We start from the raw sequence: 10,743 nt of genomic DNA, 5'->3' as shown, positions 1-10,743 counted from the left end.
TCTTACGTGTTATAAGAATTTCATATCTCGTTACATACTTACTAATATTGAATTAATGATAAAAGAGATATCACGTGATTGTGTGCTAAAATTTTGTACAAAATGAGACCAAATCAATTTGTGCACACCCCTTAAAAGAGCATCAATTTAGCTAGTGGACGACTGATTCCACTATAATGCTTGTTAAGAATCTCGTTCCTCAGTACCTAACTAATACTAATATCTTTATCTTAAACAATTATCTCATTCCCACAGTAGTTATCTTCATCCATTAGTAGTTATCTTCATCTTTTCCATGGAATTTCTCAACCATCTTTTTATTTTCTGCCAGCATTTTAATTTAGTTTAAGATTCGTGTAGAATTATCTATGTAATATATACTTAAATAAAACAAATTGCATTATAGATATATTGTAGTATGTTTTTATTTCTAACACGTATGGCAAGTTTGTGCCATTACGATTTCTCATACCTCCTCGAGGGGATTCGATTTCGTTCAATCTTTCTTACGACCATCTACGGACGTGATGAACAAAGATTACAAAATTCGATGTTAAATTTGGGCATATTATTTCTTTTATGAAAACATCATATCTTCTTGGAGTGAACACTTCAATTCGATTGACGATTTACATATATTTGGTGCAGACTTTTGTATTTCGATTCATCAATGTAGCTGAATGTTATGTAATTATACTTCATTAATCAATGAAGTTTGAAGCTTTCATGCTCCTCATTCTTTAAAAAAAAGAAAAAAAATTAAACGAAGGATAATCATGACTAATTAAGTGAATGATGACATTGAAAGGTCACCTAAACATTCATCAGATATTGTGCACAAAATCGGGCTCCAATAAAGTGTTAACACGCAGGAGTATAAAAACAGGGAGGAAAAAGTGATATGATAGCTAGGAAGTGGCTCCGGTATAATCTGATTGGTATGCCTGGTCTGTAGTCTGCACCCACCCTAATAAGGACATGTTTGATTGACCTTGGTTGAAGATCCGATACACCAGGTCCAAAGAGAAGGCATATTTTTAAGGTTATTTAAGTCGTGTGGTACACAACTTAGTCTTACCCAGGTATTAAAAACCACGACTTAGTCTTTAGCCTAGGAATCAACGATCAAGATTGTCCCTCAAAAATCTAAATCATCTCCCAAACTTCAGCCTTAGCCATGTATATAAACAAAGACCAGAACCATAGATTGAGCCTCCTTCCTATGTGAGTCCGAACCCTAAAAACTCAAAAAACTTCCCCTCGAACCCAAATCCAAAAACAAAAAACTAACTTATATTTTATTACAAAATCTTTCGCTTTTTCAGATCAAAAACCTCAAAAAGAATGTCTTCCATTAAGGAAGAAGATCTAATCATTAAGGATGAAGAACAACAACGACAACCAGAAGAACAGGAACCCGAGCAAATCGGAGAAGACGGAGATGACGAAGATGAGGAACCTGAAGAAGATGGAGAATCAGAGGATCTCACGATTTCGAATCTCGAGGCAACAATCGCTACTCCCATTGCTTCTGCACCACCACTAAACGGCACATCTTACCAGACTCCGCCACCACCACAACCACAACAAACACCTATCACGGCGGCGATGGGAACCGGGGCAAAATCAATAATATCGACTTCTTCAGGTGATGAATCGAGGAAGCTGTTTCAGAGGCTGTGGACAGATAAAGATGAGATTGGATTGCTACAAGGTTTCTTAGATTTCAATACTCAGCGTGGAACGCTTAATTCATCTTATCATCACGAAACAGGTCCGTTTTATGATCACATTAAGAATCGATTAAATCTTGATTTTAATAAGAGTCAATTAGTTGAGAAACTGAGAAGATTGAAAAAGAAGTACCGAAATGTTGTTGCTAGAGTTAATTCAGGGAAGGATTTTAATTTTAAGACACCACATGATCAAACTACTTTTGAGATTTCGAGGAAGATTTGGAGTGGTAGTCATAATTGTTCTAACATTGTTGATGACACACTAGTTATAATGGAAGATGATAATAATAATAGTAACAACATCAATAACGAATCTACTGGGAATGAGGAGATTAAACCCAATGTTTGTGTTAATGGGAACGATGAGAAGGTTCCGAGGGGGGTGATGGGGGGAGTGAGTAGTACTCTGCTGCGCAAGAGAGGTGTGAAAAGACCTGCGGAGGAAGAATTGATGAAAACATGTGGAAATAAGGACATGGAGTCGAATTCTGTCTCAAATGTGATTGAGGAAACAGTTAAGAGTTGTCTTACTCCTTTGTTTAAGGAATTGATAAACTGTGTGATGAATGGGCAGTCTAATGCGGGATTCTTGGGGTTTAATGGTATGGGTTTGAATCCTTTGGGGGCTGCTGGTAAGGATGAGGTGATTGATGAGAAGTGGAGGAAACAACAGATTTTGGAATTGGAGGTTTATTCGAAGAGGGTGGAATTGGTTCAAGAACAGATTAAGTCTGCATTGGAAGATTTGAAATCGACAGGAACTTGATAGAGAAAGTGGATGTTTGATCAAATGCGGGATCTTCTTCTTCTTCTTCTTTTACTAGTAAGTTTTTCTGTTTTATTTGTAAATTTGGTGGGAGTGGGTTAGTCTGCAATTATTGGTTGATAATACAATTGCACCTTTAACTTCTAAGTAGTTGAGAAAAGAATGAATTCCTATAATTCAGTGTTGGTTCTAATTGTTTGATCCAAATTCTTTCAATCCTGTGTAGATGGAAAAACTGATATCTTTGTTTTCGTTAATTGTTATTCTATAAAATTTTGATTCTGTTAATTCTCTTGCAATAAAATCTTTGATATCCCCTACTTAGTTTTACCTATTCAATGGCTGATGGAACAGAACAATTGGTTGTTGAGTAACTTCTTTATCAGCGTTTATTAGATCCAAGATTGAATCCTTGTAATTGTGTTTGGAAAATTAAATGTATAGTTTGTAAGTGCTCCATCTCTTCCTTGTGCAATGGACAGAACATATGTAGTTTAAGCATTTGAAGATAACCAAACACAAATGTATACCTTAATTTAGTTAATTACATGATACATAGGTATTAAAATAATCTGTACCTCATTCAGCCTTCAAATGAAAGCTCTTTGAACTATGATATGTTTTTATACTTGTAAAAAAATGATGTAGCAATAAATTTGAATCTAAAAATATACTGGTACCACATTTACATAACTAATATACGGTACAAGTTTATAGTCTACATAGGATTGAAAGTATTGGGGCAGCTGGTATGCGGATGCATATGATTTGGTAAGGCAGGCTGTACAGTGGTTACCTCTGAAGCTGATGAATTATTTTTGTTATTACTATCGTTGTTGTTGCTGTTGTTTAGCTCATGAGTATTGCGCATGTGTGCACCCATAATTGATGATATGGCCGCGGCTAAGGCTGTCGTGAAATTTGGATCCGAGGTAATTGCTGCTGTGACCATTTCAACCATTCCCTGCTGCTGCTGAGTTGCTAATTGCACTGATGGGATAGCACTTGCAACCCTTGGAGGATTAGGAGGATTAACTAAATAGGGAGGCCGCAGTAGCGACTGAGAATGTGGAGGGTAAGCTTGTAAAGGTAGTGGAAACAAGGGGTGTCGTTGGAATTGTCTAGGATCCGCTGGAGGAGGTGTTTGGTGGTGGTGTTGGTGGTGGACGTTTGGGGTGGTGGTCAAATCAAGGGTGATGGTGGGAAATGGTGCAGAGGCTGACAGAGTAGCAAAGTTAGCGTTGTAAGGGAATATAGGAGCTGCTGATGGTGAAGAGAAGAGACTATTTGCTGAGAGAGTTGGTTCTCTGTTGTTGCTCATGGTTGAACCTGAGAGGAGCATGGTAGCAGCTGCAGTGGTTGTGTGAGCCATTGCTGTGGCTTGCGGTGGTAAAGGGTGGTTGTGGTTTCCTTCATAAGTTGTAATTAGAACCGTCTTGTCCTCGGAACATCTCTGCACCTGCTTCCGCACTGGGCATCCTACAGCCATTGTGCAGCGGTAGTAAGCACGTGGACAAGGATTACCCTTGGCCATCTTTTGTCCATATTTTCGCCATTGACATCCGTCGCTTATCTGCTCAGACAGAATTTGACATTAGTGTGTAGACCAGTAACACCATCTTACTGGTGCATTTGTTGATGCAGTTAGATGACAGGGATACTTTTTTTTGGCTCAGACCATGGCAAACATTGGGACTTGCTTTTTCACTAACTATTATGCTCCATATGATTTATATGATCCTCTGCAGGTTCATGACATGCTAATTTAAATAAAAGAGAGTGGTGGCTACACCTCCTGGCAGGGTTGTTGTGTTTGTTAACTATGATTTGACTGACAATAAATTGATTCTAAAATGTACCGACGAGAACTACATACAGGATGTAGGGTGAGGTAAAAGTTATTACCAAAGGTGCTTCAGATCGTGCTCGTACAGAGACTCGCGCTTTCCTACAAGCAGCAACTGCAGCAGGAGGGACTTCTTCTTCCACACTGCTGCAGCTGCTCTTCGATTGCGCTGATTTTTGGTTCTTCAAGGTACTTTTGTGGACTTGGTCGTTGATGTCCCCGGTTTCATCTTCTTTCATGGTAGGTCGCTTTCTGCTGTTGGCAGCAACATCTTCAGAAAAAAGATGGTATTCTTTGGATACAGATTCCTCAGCTTCAATATAATTAGTAACGGAAGTGGATGGTTGTTGTGTTGTCATCTCATGATCATCATCTGTAGCAGCAGCTTCAGAGTTAGATGGCTCGTTCATATCTAAATTCAGTATTGCACCGGAGGATGGATTAGGATCCATAAACTGCCGGATAGACAATGTCTTCCTTGAAGCTGAATTTGACGTGGTGTTGTATCTTTGATCACAATTGGTCTGCTAGATAAATATATGCTTGCACGTTCTTAGTTTTGTTCGGCCCAAAATTTGTAAAGTTAAAAATACATTAAAAATCGCTAAGAGTAACAATAGCATGTTACAATAACCGCAGCTAAGAGTAACAATAGCATGTTACAATAACCGCAGTGCAATTCAGTTTGAACCAATCTACAGAATGTTTTTTTGTGCACTTGCTAAAAGAGTGTTAACTTGTAATTCTTTTTTTTATAAGTTAACACTCTTTAAATGTCTGATATAATTTAGCCGGTTTGGAACAACATGACTCTTGAGGAATTATAATCAGTTTTGTACGAATTGGAAGTGTTACTCACCTGTAGCAGGTCATGATGATGATCCAGTTGATTGCTGTTTCTGTTCTGGGACTGCATCGTGCGAAGTAGTTGAGAGTGAAGGGTAGTATAATCGTGGGTGACATGATCCAACATGCTCTTCAGCATCTGATTTTCATTCTTCAATCTCTCCAGCTCTACTCGCATAGCACTCATCAACTACATCCAGTTAGTTGAATTATCAATGGATTGTAACACTTTCTGAACGAAGAACTAAGTACTCCCTATATTTTAAACTCATTAATAGCTTGTGACGAGAACTTACCTGAATCTTGGGTTTCTCTTCTTGTACCACTAGTTTATTTTCCTCAAATTTTGATCCGATTAACACTCGACCGCTAGTATTATTTATTAACCCAGTCTATATCAAAATAAAAAGGGACACACTTATGATGTGTCTGTCATCCGTAAATGAAAACAAGAATGAAATGGTAAACATAGATGAATACTTACACTACTGATATTGGTGGTGGTGGGTTCGGTTTTGGCTAACTCGATCTTCATATGGTCCTGGTGCTGCCGAGGATTGTAAAGGTCAACTAAGACACGTTCTCGACCTCCAACCTCTCGATGTTTCTGATGCTCATCCGAAGAAAAGAAGTTCATCATCTTGTTGCTGCTGGTATCAGCAACTGATGATGGATTCTTATTAGTCGTGTGCTTAATACCGGGATGATTATGGTCGTCGCCACCATTAGTATTTGGTGTCCTGAATTCTCCGCCTCCCGGGTTTGACATTTCTGGCGTCGTAGTAATTTCCTTGAGATCATCATGTTCATGAGTTCCCATAGGATTTTCAAGATTATGATGAGCTAGTTGTAGCTAGTCTTTCTTCTTCAACTTGTCTTCTTAAATTTGTGTTTTTATATTTGTTATAGTTTTCTTATCTTTTAGGGGAAGTCATTATTATTGGCAGAAATTAGAAAGAAACACGGACAAAATAAGAAAAGTCTTTCTCATACACACAATCTTCACAAAGACTATACTTGATTATTCATAGAGAGGAATACCAAGAGGGCGATGAAGACCTGCCGTTAATATAGGAGCTAGGAAGAAAAGAAAAAAATATGTTGCGTCAGGATTATGCAAGTATGATCATTACCAAACGTGGCTCATATATTTTGCAGTGCTCGTCATGACTTGAGAAATGCGGCATCAATCAGCTGATGAAGAAAGCTTAACTAACTACCTATCTATATGCGTGTGCTGGTGAAATTTTCTTTATTCCTTGTTTTGTTTTGCAAATTTGCATGCCAAATCAAGGCCAAGGCTGCAGCATATCTTGGCTTTGTTCATCCATTACTTAGGCAGTTGCTTTGAGCCTTGACCTAATTCTTCTTCTTGATCCATTGCTTCTTGACTTGTACAATCTGGCATGGGCATCTACTAGAAACCCCACACGTGGGCGTCGTAATTTGGTCAACACTATTATTGACGGGCACGGCTCATTCATAAACGGTGGTTTATGGAGTTAGGAGTGGGAACCACATCTTTGAAATACAACTATAAAGATAGCCTAACTATATGATATGGTAGGCTTCTCCCCACGCAATTCAATTGAACGTGTCCATGTCAAACGAAGAAATATGGACTAAATCCTATAGACTATACAGAGAGGGGAAAATAGTGAATAGGAGAAGAAGACCTGTCTCTATAAGCAAGAGGGGGCCAGAGGGGGAGAAATGCTTTGAAACCTACATATGGTGCTAAATGGGAATATATTCTATTTAAAAAATCCAACATGCATGCATAGGCAGTGCACGCGAGGTGAGCTAGGACACCAGTGGGTTCCTAGCTAGCTACATACACCTTTGGCCGAGGCAACTCTTCGGTGGAGAAACTTGAGGGTGCAAGGGCGTGGACAAGCTAGCTCCGCTCGTGTGCACATTTTGAACGAGCAGAGGATCAGTTACTTAGTGAGACGTGATGTCTAGCCAGGAGGTCAGAGGTTCATTAATTGCACGGCTATAGATAACGAGAAAATGCTTTGTCCACACCAAAATCCATGTACCACTTGATGTCAATACCATGCATATAACGTGATGCTGTCTCTGTACAGAAGAAGTCTTTCCTGCTGGATACTACTAGTCATTATATTTTTCATACGTCTTGGCGTTGATAATGATATCAAGGTGTTGGTTTATCAGTATATGTCCTTTTGTGCATATGTACCCCATTGGATATATTGACAAGTACGTACTAACTAACTATTTTAAAATGAGTCTGAGTTGAAATTAAGGGGTTCATTTGTTTATTTTCGTCAAAGCCAAGAACACCCATTCTACAAAATTTGTTTTTGATAGGCAACAAGTATCAACTAGCTCGCTAGTCTTACAAATATGGAGGGACCAAGAAATTGAAGTAAATTTCCATCGAAACGAAAAAATGAAATAGAAAATTTTGGTGTTTATTGTTATCATTGACTCATATCGATTCGCAATTAGATACTAGTAGTAACCCCATAATCTATGTATAGAGCGCAAGGACCCTTGCTAAAAGGATTCCCAGATGGCGCACTAGATTTTGAGCTAGATGGATGGGTGGTGATAGGAAGTCGTTTGGACATGTGCCCAAACAAATTACGGCGAGGAAGTTGCAGGAATTTTTCAAGAAAAAGGAGCAAATGAACAGTTGAATTGACCCGAACTCTCCGGAGAAAAGATCTCATTAAAAGTTCCAAAAGATGGGCAAGATCAAGCATCCGCATATTTTTGAAAATGTGGTACATGGTTGCGTTCTTCATCATTGACTACTCCAAATATATAAACGGATAGAAAAGTAGGAGTAGTCGTAGATTTTTGACAATTATCATGCAATAACGTTGAATAGATCATCAAGATTGATAAGGACTAGATTGAAAAAATGAATGGTCAAAGAGAAGTCATTATTACTGGTGGGCATCAGATACTGTCCTCCGTTATGTGTACACAATGATAAATATTAATTAATTAACTAATTTATAAGCAAACAAAAATTGATAACAAAATCAACTTTCCTTAAACCTGATGATATGCAGGGTTGTGGCCACTAGTTCTCCTTTGTACCTCTCTTTGGTGTTCTCACCTAAGTTTTTCTATAAACAAAAATAAACCTGATCCTCGGTTGCAAGGACGCTCCATTTTTTGATCTGTGTCCGCATTCGACTCGCGTCGGACACGGGACGTGCGTGGACGTTGATACGATGCACCAATTTGCACGTCCTGCGCGCGTTTGGTTTGGACGCACCGATGACTCAGATTTGACGCGTTTTTTTTTCTTCATTCAATCGAGCGAAGCGAGGGAGGACTCTATATATGGTGATTTTGTGTCAATGTGGGATATGACTTTTTTTCAATTGAAACAAAAAGATTGGAAATGGTCCAGGCTGAAAAACCAAAAATGCCCTCCATCTTTTCAATCACCTCAGAAAATGGCGTAAATATAACAGAAACTGAAGGGCATTTGCGTAAAGTTTCTCATACTCAAAAAAGGACACGAAGGTCGGAATTTGTTGAATTGTTGAGGGTGTTGTGGTAAAAGTGAGGTAAAGGTTAGTGGGTCGAATCCGACCACGTCCAAATTTTAATTTTTTTTTTCCTTTTTTTCCCGCTTTCTTTCTTCTTCTTCTTCCTCTCGATTTCTTCTGATAAACAACAATCTTCGTCAACAATTTTACACCACAATAGCAATCCCACCACTGCTATCGCCACAACACCAGCGGAACAACACCACTGTGAGATCAGCACCTGACCACCATCACCACAATAGCAATTCCACCACTGCATAGGGCTGCACAAGACCCGTCCATGATACCCAAACCCGTCCGTACCCGCAAAACCCGTGGTTTTTTTGTCCAAACCCGCCCGCTGTGGGTGCGGGGTTGGTTATGAAAGAAATAACCCGTTGTCTGTGGGTGCGAGGTTGGTTTTAGCTAATACCCTCCCGTACTCGCCCGAAAACTCGCAAATTATATACCATTAGATAAAACTAATCCTATCCGTTCATTATGAAACCCTAATACTAGTAGATAGGATAACTGATAACCCTCATTCACTTTAAGGAATGTAACATAATTTTCAATTTGGTTGCAGAGTTGTTTAAAAAGACGGTATCGGAATTAGTTGATCCCTAAGGATGTTAGGAGGAGAGACTTGAATATGATAGAAAAGACATGAATCACTTACTGTTGGTCTTGAAACTTTTATTGTTTAAGTTTTAATATGAACTTTGAAGTAGTCTGGTTAAACTTGTTTTTATTGGAAGTACTAGTGTACTATGTAAGACTTATATAGTTGTGTTTGTTTTTTTAAGTTATCAAGAACTTAAGTAAAACATGTGTGTGTGTGAATGATTATTGAATATAAAGCGGGTTTATACCCAAACCCGTTTAATTTATGGGTGCGGAATTGGTTATGAAAAAAAAAATCCACTGTGGGTGCAAGATTGGTTTTAGCTTATAACCGCCCATGTGCAGCCCTAAACATCACCATCTTCACTACTAGTAGTACCACTACCACCAGAGCCACCATCACCATGACACCATCGTCAATTTCAAAACACCAACCTTTCTCGTCGTTTCAGTGCCGCCACCGCCTTAGGTGCCGCTCTTCTCTACAAAATGGTCAGTTCTCTTTAATAAATACACATGAATGAAAAACAGATCATAAAGCAAAAATTGACGATTCACGGTTTCAATTGGGGTTTTCTTGATAAAGAAAAGGGATCAATTTCGGGTGATTGATTTTTTTTTAGGGGTTTCTCTGGTTAAGGGATTTTAATTGGGGGTTTTCTCAATCTAGAAAAGGGGATCAATTTGGGGTTTACTTGATATTATTAAATTAGCTATCAATTGGATCACAGAATCGTGTCTTCTCTAGCTATATGGTTAAGTATGATAATTATTGATTACCAGTGGTTTTATTAATGGCGGATATGGATTCTTCCCACTGGAGGAGAAGATAGTTTTCGAGAGTGGGAGAGAGTGAAAAAAAATTTGCTTTGATCGGACAGCTGGGGAGAGAGTGAAACTTAGGAATCACTAACTCACACCTTACAACATGCGTTGATTTTTCATTTTGTTTGGAAGGGTAGTTTTAGGTTTTATCACTTTAATATTTTATTCTAACTGCACTTGCTCATTTCATTTCTTTTTTTGTTCAATAAAATCACTTGTTAATTTAACTGGCCTGCTATTGCCAAGTTTAACCAAACTAGCTTAACGAGGAAAAACACATGGCCCCACACCATAACAAGTTTTGACGGATAAAAGTTGGAAAAATGTTATGGCTTAGCTGGAAAAATTATGACCAGGGAATATGTCAGCGTATTGTCGGCCTCCCAATACTGTAGCAGGTAATCTGCGTCAATTATGACGGTGACGGAATTAAATTGTGAGTACAAAATTTAGTATTGCGTCAATTTTTTCGGTCGGCCATTTCACCATGACAGCGATCATCTAGTTTTTACTATTATTAATTAAATGAAGAAAGACAAATATTTAGATCAATCATTTAGGTCTTTGTTAGGGTTTTATAATTAT

The 10,743-nt window shown here is 38.5% G+C and overlaps 2 protein-coding genes across 3 annotated transcripts; one reads left to right on the top strand and one right to left on the bottom strand.

Moving 5' to 3' along the window:
• The first annotated feature begins 1,208 nt into the window (after positions 1–1,208).
• On the top strand, positions 1,209–2,790 carry LOC113334788 (probable transcription factor At3g04930). Its single transcript, XM_026580991.1, has one exon. The coding sequence runs from the start codon at positions 1,345–1,347 to the stop codon at positions 2,500–2,502; it is 1,158 nt and encodes a 385-aa protein (XP_026436776.1). The 5' UTR covers positions 1,209–1,344; the 3' UTR covers positions 2,503–2,790.
• A 221-nt stretch (positions 2,791–3,011) lies between these two features.
• LOC113334787 (probable WRKY transcription factor 31) lies at positions 3,012–6,482 on the bottom strand. Of its 2 annotated transcripts, none has more exons than XM_026580989.1 (5): positions 5,679–6,482; positions 5,491–5,586; positions 5,208–5,384; positions 4,408–4,875; positions 3,012–4,075 (listed from the first exon to the last, which is right to left on the bottom strand). In XM_026580989.1, exons 1-5 carry the CDS (start codon positions 6,012–6,014, stop codon positions 3,221–3,223), a joined length of 1,932 nt encoding a protein of 643 aa, XP_026436774.1. In that variant the 5' UTR covers positions 6,015–6,482; the 3' UTR covers positions 3,012–3,220. The 2 variants fall into 2 exon arrangements, with proteins under 2 accessions (XP_026436774.1, XP_026436775.1); XM_026580990.1 differs by having other exon boundaries at positions 4,408–4,872; positions 5,679–6,481.
• Positions 6,483–10,743: the final 4,261 nt, after the last annotated feature.

Source organism: Papaver somniferum, unplaced genomic scaffold, assembly GCF_003573695.1.
Source record: "Papaver somniferum cultivar HN1 unplaced genomic scaffold, ASM357369v1 unplaced-scaffold_137, whole genome shotgun sequence".
NCBI lineage: Eukaryota > Viridiplantae > Streptophyta > Magnoliopsida > Ranunculales > Papaveraceae > Papaver > Papaver somniferum.
The sequence above is the reverse complement of the archived record's forward strand: the minus strand, read 5'-3'. Positions and strand labels throughout refer to the sequence as shown.

What these genes read in the sequence shown, in the direction of transcription:
- LOC113334787 (XM_026580989.1), bottom strand. Translation starts at nt 6,014, where the DNA reads ATGGGAACTCATGAACATGATGATCTCAAGGAAATTACTACGACGCCA. An exon ending in AAGAGAAACCCAAGATTCAG is followed by an intron (nt 5,385 to 5,490) that starts GTAAGTTCTCGT and finishes AACTGGATGTAG; the next exon opens with TTGATGAGTGCTATGCGAGT. An exon ending in ATCATCATGACCTGCTACAG is followed by an intron (nt 4,876 to 5,207) that starts GTGAGTAACACT and finishes ATATTTATCTAG; the next exon opens with CAGACCAATTGTGATCAAAG.
- LOC113334788 (XM_026580991.1), top strand. Translation starts at nt 1,345, where the DNA reads ATGTCTTCCATTAAGGAAGAAGATCTAATCATTAAGGATGAAGAACAA.